This window comes from Lipophrys pholis (genome assembly GCF_963383615.2).
Source record: "Lipophrys pholis genome assembly, chromosome: 22".
NCBI classification, from domain to species: Eukaryota; Metazoa; Chordata; class Actinopteri; order Blenniiformes; family Blenniidae; genus Lipophrys; species Lipophrys pholis.
Window position 1 is genome coordinate 11,741,418 of NC_137644.1, and position 13,961 is coordinate 11,755,378.

Genomic DNA, 13,961 nt, shown 5'->3' on the forward strand with positions numbered 1-13,961 from the left:
GCTCAACCACTCCAGCCTCGGCTGAAATCAAAGACGAAATGTGTTTCCACATGTCATAAAATTATGTCTGTGAAACAGTAAGAAGTCAAAGCATGAATGAAATTTAAATATTTTTTAAGACAGGATATGAAAAATGGAAATGTCTATACCTATGTAGATCAAATGTGTGTATATTGGTGCTGGATAATGAGTAATATTAGCTGCAAAAGGACTGAAAAGCACTAAACAATAGGATTTTTTATGCTCAACTTAAGTTTGCAGGGTGCTGGAGCTAATTAGTCGCTTCATTCTTTGTTGTATTTCTATTTTTTTTACATTTTTGTCGATGATTTTTGCAATTCTGCCAGCTTAGAAACTGGGCCACTCCTGCAGGCTGAGGCACTCTATGTATTGCAGTCCCTTAGCCTGCAAAAATAATTGAAAGCTCGTCAAAAAGCTCAATAACACAAATGAAAGGAATTACTTATAGGTAGTTTGAATAAAGCAGCTGAAGAAATAGGCCTTATTTTAACCCTTTTCGTCAAAAGCTTAGTTTTTATAATCAACTGAAACTTTATTTTCTTCAATAAGGCTTTTCAATATCGGTCTTTCTTGTTTGATGCTCTTCTTCTTTTTTCCCCCCCAGCAGTCTTATAGTCCTCAGTGTCCTGCATTGTTCTCCTCAGTCCTCAATATTGAAAGACAGCTTTTCGATTTTGTCTGTCATGAGACAATTTAAAAAAAAAAAAAAAATACTATTTTCATCTCTTTGGACCAGTATTCAATAGTCATGCTGAGAGAAATCGATGGAAAAGAGATACAGGCCAACTTTTCTACTGGCAGCAGCACCCAGGGATGAAAACAGACTTTCATTATGAAGTATAAAAATCTGGACTGTGTGCTTTCGAAACTCATTTCACGTCATTCTCCTCCTCTTCCTCCTCTGTCTCTGGTCATTAGGAATCAGTCATGATGCAATTCTGTGGAAACAAGTTGGACAAAAAAGACTTCTTCGGCAAGTCCGACCCCTTCCTGGTCTTCTACAGGAGCAACGAGGACGGCACGTGAGTTCCCCTCCTACCATCGCCCCCCCTCTCCTCTTTCTTGTTTGGTTTAATCCTTCCCTGCATCCCTGCATCCCGAGGAAATTGGTTCCATCGATTCGCTCCAGATCAAAAGCCAGGCTGCCTGTTTAAGCATGTGTGTGAATGACACGGTGGAGAAACTGACATGTGCAGCATGTGTGTGTGTGTGTCTGAATGTGGGTGTGTGTGTGTGTGTGAGTGGGTGTGTTTGGGAGCAATTGGTGCTTTTCACAAGTGGTGGCATGTGTGCATGTGTGTGTGCGTACGCGAGTCCAGCTTCGACCCAGCTCTGTAGGCACTCCCTTCCATCCTGCAGTGTGTTGCAAGTCAGATAGGAGCGAGTGCTCTGAGGGCAGATTATACCAAGTCCACCTGCCAGCCGGGGAACTAATGAAATCACCTCTTGTCATGGAGTGTGAAATTGTGTGTGTGTGTGTGTGTGTGTGTGTGTGTGTGTGTGTGTGTGTGTGTGTGTGTGTGTGTGTGTGTGTGTGTGTGTGTGTGTGTGTGTGTGTGTGTGTGTGTGTGTGTGTGTGTGTGTGTGTGTGTGTGTGTGTGTGTGTGTGTGTGTGTGTGTGTGTGTGTGTGTGTGTGTGTGTGTGTGTGTGTGTGTGTGTGTGTTCTGGACTCACTTCCACATCAATTTAGAGTAGAAAATCAGGGTGAAGTTGTTGTTTTTTGTTTTTGTTTTTTTTTCACTCTGATGTTTTTATTTCTGCTGCTGGTCACCTACTCTCTTCATTTTATCTGTCATATTATGGCTTTATATCTCTCTGCTAATGTCTTCCCTTTTTCTTTTTTCTTTTTTTAATCCCCTCTCTCCATTTGTCTCTGCAGGTTTACCATCTCTCATAAGACAGAGGTGAAAAAGAACACACTGAACCCCGTATGGCAGGCCTTTAAAATCCCAGTGCGCGCTCTTTGCAATGGCGATTACGACAGGTAAGCTTACTTTTTTATGGATAATACGGCGGCTTAACTGCAACACAAGCAAACCCAGACAGCCATCTGAATCACCCAGCAGGGTTATTTTCAGCATCAAACATATTGAAAATGTCACGCATGCTCCTGCACTGTCTTAATGGCTCCTTCTAGCTTTTATAACACAAAGCATAACACAGCCGACTGTGGCTTAATAAAGAGGAGTACCTTCCAGATTCTTAAAAGCGGAGATTCAAATGAGATTCAAATTTCATGTAAACATCTTTGCAACTCATACAAAGCAGATATTTTTCTCGCTTTCATGCAAGCAACAACGGCTCTCAGATTTGGTAAGTTAGACTGTAATCTGCCAAGGATAGTGGCTCGAATTAATTTGACATTATCTGTCTGAAGGCATTCAGTGGGGCGACGGCTTCATCCGTCTCGTATAACGTCGAGCTCGGCGGCGTGCGACGCGAGGAAGTCAGTAGTTTATCAGCGTTTTGTTTGTGGACGAGCTGAATTGAAATGTGTTGGAGCCCCAGTCCACCACACGGTTGATCCCCGAGCTGCTGGGGATTAAGAAGATGTCCACGATACTCTACAGCGGAGACATGCCGATAGACAGGACCCCGAGTGGTGGCGCATGGACCAAACATCTGTATTGGTTCTGGCTTGTAATAGACACAAAATAGGTCTGCCTTTATTTTTTTATTTCTTTAAATTATTATCTTTCTTTCATTACAGGACAAATTGCACAGTTTCTCTCAGTGAAGTGCCCCATTTAAGTCGAGCACTCTTTAGTTTACAATAGCAGATAATTGGATATAATGAATTGAAATTGTTCCAGTTTAGCACATTGTGTGTGCGCCATTAGTCCACATTGCCACAGTTCTGTCTTGAATTACATTTTTTTTAATTACACAATATAAAAGCCTTTTATTTTTCCAAAAATACACTTTATGTATAGTGTTTGACATCAGTAATATATCTAATAATGACACATCTGCTCAGAGGAGACAAAGTCCTTAGATTATTGGTTTAAGTTGTCCAGATTCAACTTCCTGAGTGAAATGAAAAGTAGAAGTTTGAAAATGTACTCGAGTACAGTAAAAGACACAATACAGAACTTGTATGTATGACGTCACGCGTCACTTTTAAGAGTGTAAAGTACTTGTTTGTGCGGGGATTACCAAGAAAAAGTCGTCCAATTGTGCCGCTATCTGTCCTTTCGCATCTTCATCTGGTGCAGTGGAGTCCTCAGGAGTAGCCGTGAGAAAACGGACCCGTCTCCCTTTCTTCCCACCGTGCGTGTCCATCTCCTGTGTTGAAGGCAGCGGTTTGCTAAAAATAGCCCAGGGAAGCACACAACAGGATTCAGCCTCGCTGAGCTAACAGACAGCGGCATCGATCTGAAGTTTGTTCCAATAAGCTTATTGGACGAGCTCAGTCACACCGTGCCTTATCAACAGGAAACTCACTGTGCAGTGCACATACAGTACACACACACACACACACACACACACACACACACACACACACACACGGAGCCTAAGGAAAGAGATAAGTGGGAGCTCAAGCTTGCAAACAATAGAGAAGTGTGTCTGGGTGCTCTGAGGTGCTCCGCCGGGCTTGCGCTCACACACTCCTCTCACACACACACACACACACACACACACACACACACACACACACACACACACACACACACACACACACACACACACGCCGCAGGGCCGCCGGATTAACAAGTGAAATCACTGGCACTTTTGCGGTTGCATCATCAAAGCTCGGAGTGACGGGATGTCTCCTGCTGAGATGTGGCACAACACCGGCTTAATAAGATGCCCGCCCATGAACACATGAAAGCATGCAGGCATCTTGCTGCTAACAGCTCTGCACATGCTCGCTTCTCTCAAGGGGGCGTCATGTTGACGGCAACCAGGGGGGGGTGGAGGACGCATTAATCCCAGGAGTGTCCATCATTATCAGCCCGTTCCCACTCCTTTTCCTTACCTTTAAGAGCTTCCTTTCCGCTGATGTGCACCTGGCAATCAGTGCAGCCCCGAGGCCTGTTAATGGCAGTTTGTGTTTCTCCCCCCTCCCATGATGAAAAATGAAGACGACGGAAGAGTGCAATACTGGCTCCAATTTTAAATTAGATACCACTGGGATACCTGAGAGAGCTGTCGAAGGTGCAAGTTCAGAATAAATTCATGCAATATTGATGAAATCCCACTGTCTGGTTACAAACTTAGAGTCCGATATTTGAGACTTTGAAATTTACTGTCAGAATGAGAAAATATCCACTGAGAGAAGATGAGTGGAACATTTATCCCTCATCCTCTCTTTCTCTGTTCTCTTCACAATAGTTTTAATTAGATGGTTTTGCTCTATTATCCTTTTGCTCAATCCCTCTCTCTCTCCTATGTATCGCTCTCCTGCTTTTGTCAGAGACAATTGACCCTTCTGTTCTGAAGCTATTTGTAGATGGAGCGATCGTGTCGGCATATATGCAGGCTTCATTTTTTTTTTTCCACCCTAAACTCCCTTCATAAGATATCATAGGATGTGTTTGGAGATGAAGGGAGCACATTACCCAGGGCAAACACAGTGACAGGCAGACAATGTGGTGGAAGGATGATAAGCAGCATTTGCAAATTAAATGAGCTTCATTCTGACTGTCAAACACAGGACTGTGCATATTTAATCACAAGATGTGTGCTTCTTCGGAAAAAAAATCTCGTGAAAACAACTATAGTCTTTGACTTTGGTTTTGTCTTGTGCTTCTCAACAGAACAATTAAAGTTGAAGTTTATGACTGGGACAGAGACGGCGGGTAAGATCTCTCATTTCCATTTACTTTACCATCAGAAATACAGATCGTCGTAGTTTTTCATTTCCATCATAGCACCAGAATGTACACTTTAGTTGGAGTTGTTTGTAAGATAGAAAACTGCGTTGAAAACAACATTGTGTGTATTTTATTCTCTTTGTAAGAAGCTGAATACAAACAAAGCTGTGGATCTTTGTTTTCCATGAGCTTTGGGATTACAGTAGGTTCTCCTAATGAAGAAATATGTTTATGCATTATTGTGTGTTTCATAGCTCATAGCCCCTATTGGTTCTCTTAGTTTGTGAGTTTCCAGGCTATTATAGTCTCTCAATAAACACTAGTGCTAAAGAAGATCATTTTTTTGGAGGACCCATAAGTTCTCCTAACTAAACACTGCCCCTAAGGAAACTTGTTTTTTTTAACAGTTTGTGAAACCAGCATTTATTTTATAACTACTGTCGAGGCCCTAATCACTGCCATTACAAAAGTCCCTTTTGCATTTGTGTTGCTTCCCTTTTCCCCCACCTACTGCAGGAAAGTGACCCAAACACTGGCTCACTTTTTTTAATGCTGATGTGGCACAACTTTGCGGCATTTTTAAAAATAATCATTTGAATAAAACTCACTCCATTTATTGATAGAATACTATGTAATCAAGTCAAGTCTCCTACGCACTTATTATTTTTCTGCTTCACCAACAAAGTGGAGCTTATAAACGACGATGCAGCAGTGAGTTTGACTCCACAACGTCGCTTCTTCAGTACCCAGAAGTAATATTATCCTTGACGTACATCCCCTACACCACTACTGTTTTCATGAGATAAATATGAGGCTTGGTAAGAATATGGACATCGCCCAACACTTTAAAATAGAAACTTTAATTGTAAACAAGTAAAACGAAATTGAATGCCATCTCTGCTACACAGAGAATAAATACCTAAAATAATAAATAGGAATACAACGACATCGGTCACACACACACGGAACAAACATCCTGTAACTATTTCACATTTTAGATTCATGTGAAAACTTTGTTTGGATGCAGCTCTGTTGACAATTTCTTGCTTTGACATGCAAACCTGTTTCATTTTCTGTACTTTAGGTGAAACTTAAACTCAGATCTCAACTCTTCTCACTCTAAGACTTAAAAACACAGACTATAAGGAACTATTAAAGATCTGCGACGACTCAAATGGTACACCATTGCCACCTTTACACCTTTAAATTCATTTTATTTAATGTGCTTGTCGGAGGGAAAAGCATAAGGAGCAAGAGAAGTCTGACTACATTTTCCACTGGGAGAGTAGATTAATGATTGAAAGTGATCAGGTTAATCTTCTCCTGTTTTGCAATCTAATCTCAAACTTGAGTTTATTAGTCCAGCTGTACTTCAGGTTTTTATTGCCCCACCTGGAGGTTTAACGAGTGAAGTAAATAAACTAAAGTCCATCAGATGACAGACGCTTCGTTGGCTGTCAGCGCCTGTTGTTTGCGAGGCAGTTTTATTTTTTATTTTTTTTCACAGCTTCATTAAGTTTGGTTGTGAGATTGATGAGCGATGGGAGTCATCGGACAGATATTAATGTGGTGTCCACCGATAACCTGGGAGCTGGAAATCACTGATAACCAGACAGCAGTGCATTTCCTTATTACCTCTGGTCTTGATTACATTTCCATTCAACCTGTCAGCTTCCTGTGCAAATTCAATCTAATCCGAGTTGCACGTAATTAAGGCTAGTCTATATTTCCAGTGGGTGAGTGAGCTGAGAGAGAGGAGTGACTTTCAGCTTGTTATTTACCAGGTTTTCACTCTATTATTTGGACTTTCTGAGGAAGAAATCACAACTATCTTAACACAGTGTTTGTCACACTGAACTCTAACTTCAATCTTAACCAGTGTCTGTTGCGTTTGTTACCACACAAGGACTTTCTTTTCAATGTTGTTTTTACACATTAAACGCTGAAAGATCACGATCAGATGTCGGCGTGTCGATTCATTCCGACTCGTTCTTTCTTCACCGCTGTTGTCTGCAGTCACGACTTCATTGGCGAGTTCAGCACGAGCTACAGAGAGCTGTCCAGAGGGCAGAGCCAGTTCAACGTCTACGAGGTGAGCCTGTGTGTTGTGGTTAGGACCCCCTCATATCTACAACCCTCTACTGATTTATGATGTCGATAAAATGAGAAACCCACCAGAACAAGAAATAATAGTGCTATATACTCATATACTGCTCGTTACTATGGCTTCTCGGGATTCCTGGAATGCCAGCTTATGATTTGTAACATGAGCTCATCAATCAGAAGCAAATGAAAATATGCAAGAGCTGCCAGATGTTATAAGTTAACTTTTTGGAAAAAGAAAGTACTTTTGGATAATTCTATAGCCGTAACGTCAATAAACCCAAACAGTCTGAATGTACCCACAGTCACAAGGGGATTAATTAAACTATTTCTTCAGTTTCTTGCTCCTCAACAGGCGTCTGTCCCATCTGGCAAAGAAAATTCTCCCTTTCTTTCTCTTTTTTTATTTTTTACTTTGTTAGTGATTTAAAGGAGATAAGTTGTGGAGGAGAAAATAATGTTCACCCCATCGTTTTTAGGCAAAGATAAGAACTGAATTATAATAGGCGGAAGCAGATACTTGAGTGTTACTACACATTAGAGGTGTAGTAAGTTAAAGTAGTTTGAAATGACGCTACAAACATGTAGAATTTAGTTGTTTTACTGACTCAATTACTTATTGACTATATTGTAATGTAACTTTTTTTAAATCAAGTAAAACTACAAGAAAACCGATGCAAATCAACTGAGAGAAAACAGCTTATAATTAAAATTATCACAAGATTGTAAATCAAAAACTTTTTCTGTTTGATCAGTTACTATTTCTCTTAAAAAGTTGTTTCTAATACACTGATAAAAAATATTGTTTTTGGTCTTAGAAGGTATAGTAAATATTTAAAGTACCCAATACTATACTGTACTTCGTGTGATGAATGGTAAATAGTAGCATGTCGTTATATTTAATTCCCTAAAATGAGATCAGCATAAAATAAGTGCTGGATGTGCTGCTTTACTTTCTCTAGCATATGTGCACACACACACACACGCACACACACACACACACACACACACACACACACACACACACACACACACACACACACACACACACACACACACACACACACACACACACACACACACACACACACACACACGCAGTCTGACGGTTATGATGGATCGCTGGCTTATTCTCTCCCAGGAAGAGTCAACACTTCTTGATTAACAGAGTACCACACAGAGAGGGAAGCACACGGGGGACTGTCATTTTAAACAGCTGCTGTTTGCCTAATAGTCCTCAGATGTGCACAAGCCCGAAGGCACACACACACACACATGGACTTACACAAAATAATACACACACACGTAGTCATTTTACGATTTCTGGCCTTGGTCTTGACCCCTGTTTTTTTGTTTTTTCCCCCCTTAACTTGAATGTGGCAGATAGCAAGACAGTGATTTCACTATGATAAATGCATGTTTCTGTATCAAGCACATTTAAATTCACCTCCAAAAGGAAGCGCGTCCTTGTTGGGACCTGTTCAAAGTGAACCAAGGAGAAATTCATAAATCCACATATTTGTATGTTGTGTCCCCGCCCAAGGTCCTCCCTCTGTTTCACCTTGGCACAGTTTGACCATAAAGCTCCGATTTAAAAGCTCACGTCCAGCGTTTGTGATTCAAACAGAGTTTCAGGTCCGCTTTCTGTCTGGCCTCCCGCCTCACACTCTCCCACGTTTTAGCGAATGTGGGTTGCAATATGGGAGCTGAATCAAACAGTCGAAAAAGCTGCCCGGTTATAAGTAACGGTGTGAGAAAATGGTGACTAAAGCTGAACTGGCTACAGAGAAATCTTGTATGTCCCAGGGAAGGATTTGGCTTCCATGTTCTGTTACATATTCATAAAGTCACAGCTCTCAGTTCTCCTCTGGATACGATGCAGGTTAAGAATGTTGCTTAAAGTCAAGTTCATGGTGGTTAATGGTATGAAGAAGCTGCCGCTCCACGCCCGTCTAGGACCTTCTGGAGATGAGGGGACGCCAGATATCTCAGAGTAAGCCTACGGCTTTGGTTGCTCTGAAGTTGTCCAAAGTAGATTTACGCGTATTGATGAAAGCCATGACAAGACATTGTGTACAAACGACAACAGACCTGTGAAACTTTAATCTTTAAAACCATCTGGGGGGGAAATAAAATGTGAAGAACTTCTGCTTTATACAAGAAATGAGAGTGAATAAACCTCAGATGTCTTTCGAGAAATAGATATGCAATGATAAGATTCCTTTAGATTTTGGAAATATTATGAAACCTTTCAAAAGTAGAAAACTACTCGCCATGGAAGCGATCACTGAAAACGTGGTGAATAAACCGGTTTTGTCTCTACTTTCAAAAGTTTTTACATCCACACTTTGCAGTGAGGATCGATGATGCTGAAATTCACAGGAAGATTCTGATTTCTGTCATTTTTCATTCAAATTAAGATTAATATTGCTCAATCCTTGATAGAAGTCTTGATCGGAGATTGTTGCATTTAAAAAGGTGATGTGTGTGCTTGCTCGGGTATATTTGATCTTATAGGTGCATACCTATGTTCATATAGCCACTTCTGTTCCATTGCAGAGGGGAGGAATCTGCAGATTTGGTCAAACTCAAGCCCTCAGTAACTTTGCATGTCAGCTGTGAAGCAGTTTTGAGTCAAAATTGAGGAATTAAAACTTATATTAAGAAAAGCGGAGAGCATTCAAGAGAGTGCACTATGCTCTTGTACCAGCTCATTACGTATAACACAGTAAAAATGCCTTTTTCTGTTCACTTCAACTTTCAAGTGGTTACAAAAAAGAAATAAAAGAAATCTGTTGAATGAACTGATAATGAGATGATCTGATCTTTATTCAGGTGGTGAATCCAAAAAAGAAAGGAAAGAAAAAAAACTACCTCAACTCTGGAACGGTAAGACCTCATGACTGATGTTTTCACCTGAAATAGAGTTTTAATAACCCGATTTGATGCGGCTTATGATATTTGAAACAGGCTTTGATTTTAGGGGTTATTACTGGAACTATGTTAAATTAAAAAAACAAGGGGGAAAAAACTCATATGTATGTTGGAGGAAAAGATTCATTGAGCTCATAATGCTCATTATTGTACCGTTGAAAGAATTTATTTGATCAAATAATGAAGGATGCAAATATCACAAGGTGCAATTTCTGATGAAAATCTGAATGAAATACGCTTCTGTACAAAACCATAAGTTGCAGGTCCAATGGTTACCACAATTTCAATAAAGTGGCTTTGATTCTGTATAACTTGCATCTTTTCCAACAGGAGGTTCAGCAATCAGCCAGAAATTGGAGACAAACATAGATAAACACATGAATTGAGTACATTTTATCGTTGAAGTAGGTCTTTTATGATAGATATCCATCGGAAATGCCACCGAGTTAACGGCACCTTATATGTCATTATCAGCATCATGCAGAAGTTTGGTCATCCCATGTAACTTTAAAAAATACTTTTGTTTCGCTAAGTATTACTGCATTGCAATTTTTTGTGCGTGAGCTAATCCTGATCATTCAGTGCAAAGAGTGAAGAAAACTTGGGAAAAGTTTAAAAGTTTTGCACCAGGTTTTTCTTTATGCCCCCTCTCGGGCTCACTGGGTTGTAATTGATCATCAAGCCTATTTAAAAAAAAAAAAAAAGTAATTTTAAATCCATGGCTCTGTTTCTGATTGACTTTATGGAACGTTCATGACCCTGAGCGGATTGTGGCCCTGTCGTCTACAGGTCACGCTGCTGTCGTTCCTGGTGGACATCGAAGTCACCTTCCTGGACTACATCAAAGGAGGGTACGTCAATGACTCTACATCCATCGAACCCACGCTGAGACACGGGGGGGTTGTAGTCTTTTTTTTTTCTTTTTTCTTTTTTTTTTAATGAGAATTGACATGCTGAGTGTGCTGGTCCCTCTCTGGATAATAACCCCATCACCGGTCTGTGTCTGCGAAGTGCCAAAGATAATGATCCCAACTGTGTGAGCGAACCAGGAGTGAGGCAAAAGTTAACATTTGCACGTGAGAGAGAGAAACCGACAGATGGGCTGATCAAAAGAAAAGTGTGTGTGTGTGTGTGTGTGTGTGTGTGTGTGTGTGTGTGTGTGTGTGTGTGTGTGTGTGTGTGTGTGTGTGTGTGTGTGTGTGTGTGTGTGTGTGTGTGTGTGTGTGTGTGTGTGTGTGTGTGTGTGTGTGTGCGTCTGTTTTTGGTCTTGGCGCATGTGCACGTTGTGTACATATGTTGCTGAGGAGGGTTTGCTGTGTGCACCCAGGCATGGTGTAAACGCTCACCTACAGACGGCCTTCATTAGACTCACAGAGGGGAACACTGTCAAGGGAGAGACACACACACACACACACACACACACACACACACACACACACACACACACACACACACACACACACACACACACACACACACACACACACACACACTGTGTACACTTTTAAAGACAAATATGTCCTCTCTTTATCTGTTCCCGTTGCCCTTGTAAGTCTGTTCCGTTAAAAAAAAAAAAAAAAAAAAAAGGATGTTCTTTTTCTGAGCTTTCCCAAATTGTTGTCGCCTGATTTCTGGGGTAAAATTTCTAATTTCACAAAAAAGACTACATTTATTTCCAAACAAGTTTTCACTGCTGTTGCTCACGTACCTCGATGCACGGGGGTCCGCCAAAATTAGTTCTTAATGTGCGGACTAAATGAAGAGTTATACTTCAGCTGCTGGTGAAATTTAAAATTCACACCTCAATTTAAAACACTTTCAATTTGCAATTCATGAGGAAAACTTGGCTTCCAACTGACAAGATTTCAGGCACAAAGGAATATATATACATAATCCCTTTTCAACACCCAGCAGTTACTTGTGAAATGTTTGTAAAAAAATATTTATAGTTAAAGTATGTACATAGTTTTATGTTCGAAACCTTTAAAATGATGTTCATGAAAGTAAATCATGTTATTCCATTCATGTCTATGTGTAGGAAAACACTTCCAGAAATTATTGTCAGTAAAATCTGAAAAGACACCATCAGTGCAGGAATGTATATAAAAGTTTTAGTACCGTATTTTCTTCCTTCCAGACCATGTCCGGCGGCTCGGCTGCAGTGAAAACTTCTCAATAATTCAGCATCAAAAACAAATTGATTAAAATGTGATTGTTTGGAGTCTAAGTTCAACATGTCGACACAAAATACAATTTTACAATATGCCAATCTTGTGAGGGTCGCAGAAAGAATAATAATCTTATATTCTGCCCCCTTTTAGTGCACCGCTCACCTATAAGCCTGTAATAGTACATAATATCAACATTATGACACACAACCCCTCAGGTTTCCGCCATCATATACAATGTTTTCTTTGTTTTAAGCAAACTGTTAATTTTCTGTGATAGAAAATTGTTCCCATATTGCTATTTTGTTTTATTATTAACATATATTGTTGTTCTCATGTCATACTTTCTAAGTTTTGTTCTTTGTTGACTAGATTGATTGATTATTTTTTTTTAGATCAAGATTGTCACAATCTCTTTGTAATGACTTCAGTTTTGTGTTTTGGGCATTTTGTTTTTCCTGCTGCAGAACAAATTGCAAGCGTTCACCTCAATTTTATTCAAACACAAACCCTGAATAAATTAAGTGTTGAAATCATTTGCACAGAGACGTATTCATAAAATGTGGCAGACGTCCTGAGAATGAGGCCAAAACAACCCTGCAAGCGGCAAAAAATAAAAAAAGTTGCGAATTGGTCGAATTTGAGAAAAAAATAATGAAAAATCTGAGAAACAGCGGTTATAAGAAGGCAGTGAATGTCTACCACGTAATTTAACAATCTAAAGGTCATTGCACAAGTACATTCAAATGTGCATTCTAGCTTTTTTTCTTCTTTTTTTTAAGGGCAAATACTCCAAACAGAAAAATCTAACTCAGGGTTCTCAGGCGTATTTTAGGGGCATAATCAGAATGCTGCCTCCCACTCCTTGTAAGAACAAGGTGTGCTGACACCTCGTGCATCGTTATTATGTGGGCGGATTTACTTGGCCGAAGGAAAAAGAAGCTGCTTTTATTCCAAGGAAACGAATCTGCTCGTGGCACAAAGTGAAAGCAGCAGCTGTGATGATCCGAGAAGTGGGGCTGGCGGCTTTGTAACAAATGAACTGCGACTGTGTGACAGGCTCGCGGAGCCGCACAGGGAACGTTACATAAGATCTCGTGACATTCGACCTCGACTGGTCTTTATCTCGGGATCAATTAAGAAGTTCATAATTACCACTGTGACACATCGGAAGCACACATGTAGCTCCTGTCTGAAAATTCTGTGCGAGATCCTGAAGAACAAAAGCTAAAAGAAAGACGACTTAAAAACATCAAAAGAGAAAAGTGTTCATCCTCCCGGTTTGATATTTCTGATCCCCGGCTATTCCCCCCCCCCCCCCCCCCCCCCCATGTGTAACCCACTGAACGGATTACTTTGCGAGTAAGACCACAGATCGATATGCTATCGATTCGAAGGCCATTCAGGGTACAAACTGTGCACGCCACATTAATACGAGAGCAGCTTTACAGTATTATTCATTGTAATTAAAATGAATAGTCGTGTCCGGTGGGCGTGAATCGCATGTTCACGTGCTCCGGTGCTAACTGCTAACTGCTAATGGAGGAAGTCCATCATTAAGTCTCCTAACAAACAACCGACCACATTCCCATCAACGCTGTAAGTCAGAGAGCACTTTAAAACTTTCTCTCTCACTCTCTCTCTCTCTCTCTCTCCCTCCCTCTCTCTCTCTCTCTCTCTCTCGTGCTTTGGGAGCGTTAGCAAGGTGCTCTTACACGCCTGTGTGGCTAAATGAAGTGCCAAGCGCTGTCTCACTGTTTGAAACCTAAATGGCCTTAAAATGGTGCACTTGCACTTACTCCCGTGGCATAATGGACAGGCGGTGTATTTAGGTGCGCACACGTTCTTGGTTGGGGTTTTTGTGTTCATTTCGCTGAAATCCCACGTGTGTGTGTGTGTGTGTGTGTGTGTGTGTGT

General features: G+C 40.7%; 1 protein-coding gene across 2 annotated transcripts in view; it reads left to right on the forward strand.

Moving 5' to 3' along the window:
* LOC308127280 (copine-8) overlaps positions 1-13,961 on the forward strand; it is a 96,690-nt gene that overhangs the window by 59,200 nt on the left and 23,529 nt on the right. For both annotated transcript variants that reach the window (XM_080492218.1, XM_080492219.1), the window contains 6 exons: positions 940-1,043; positions 1,902-2,006; positions 4,783-4,824; positions 6,856-6,931; positions 9,778-9,831; positions 10,666-10,727. In XM_080492218.1, coding sequence (XP_080348344.1) covers positions 940-1,043; positions 1,902-2,006; positions 4,783-4,824; positions 6,856-6,931; positions 9,778-9,831; positions 10,666-10,727 — 443 coding nt within the window. The remainder of the gene's footprint in view (positions 1-939; positions 1,044-1,901; positions 2,007-4,782; positions 4,825-6,855; positions 6,932-9,777; positions 9,832-10,665; positions 10,728-13,961) is intronic.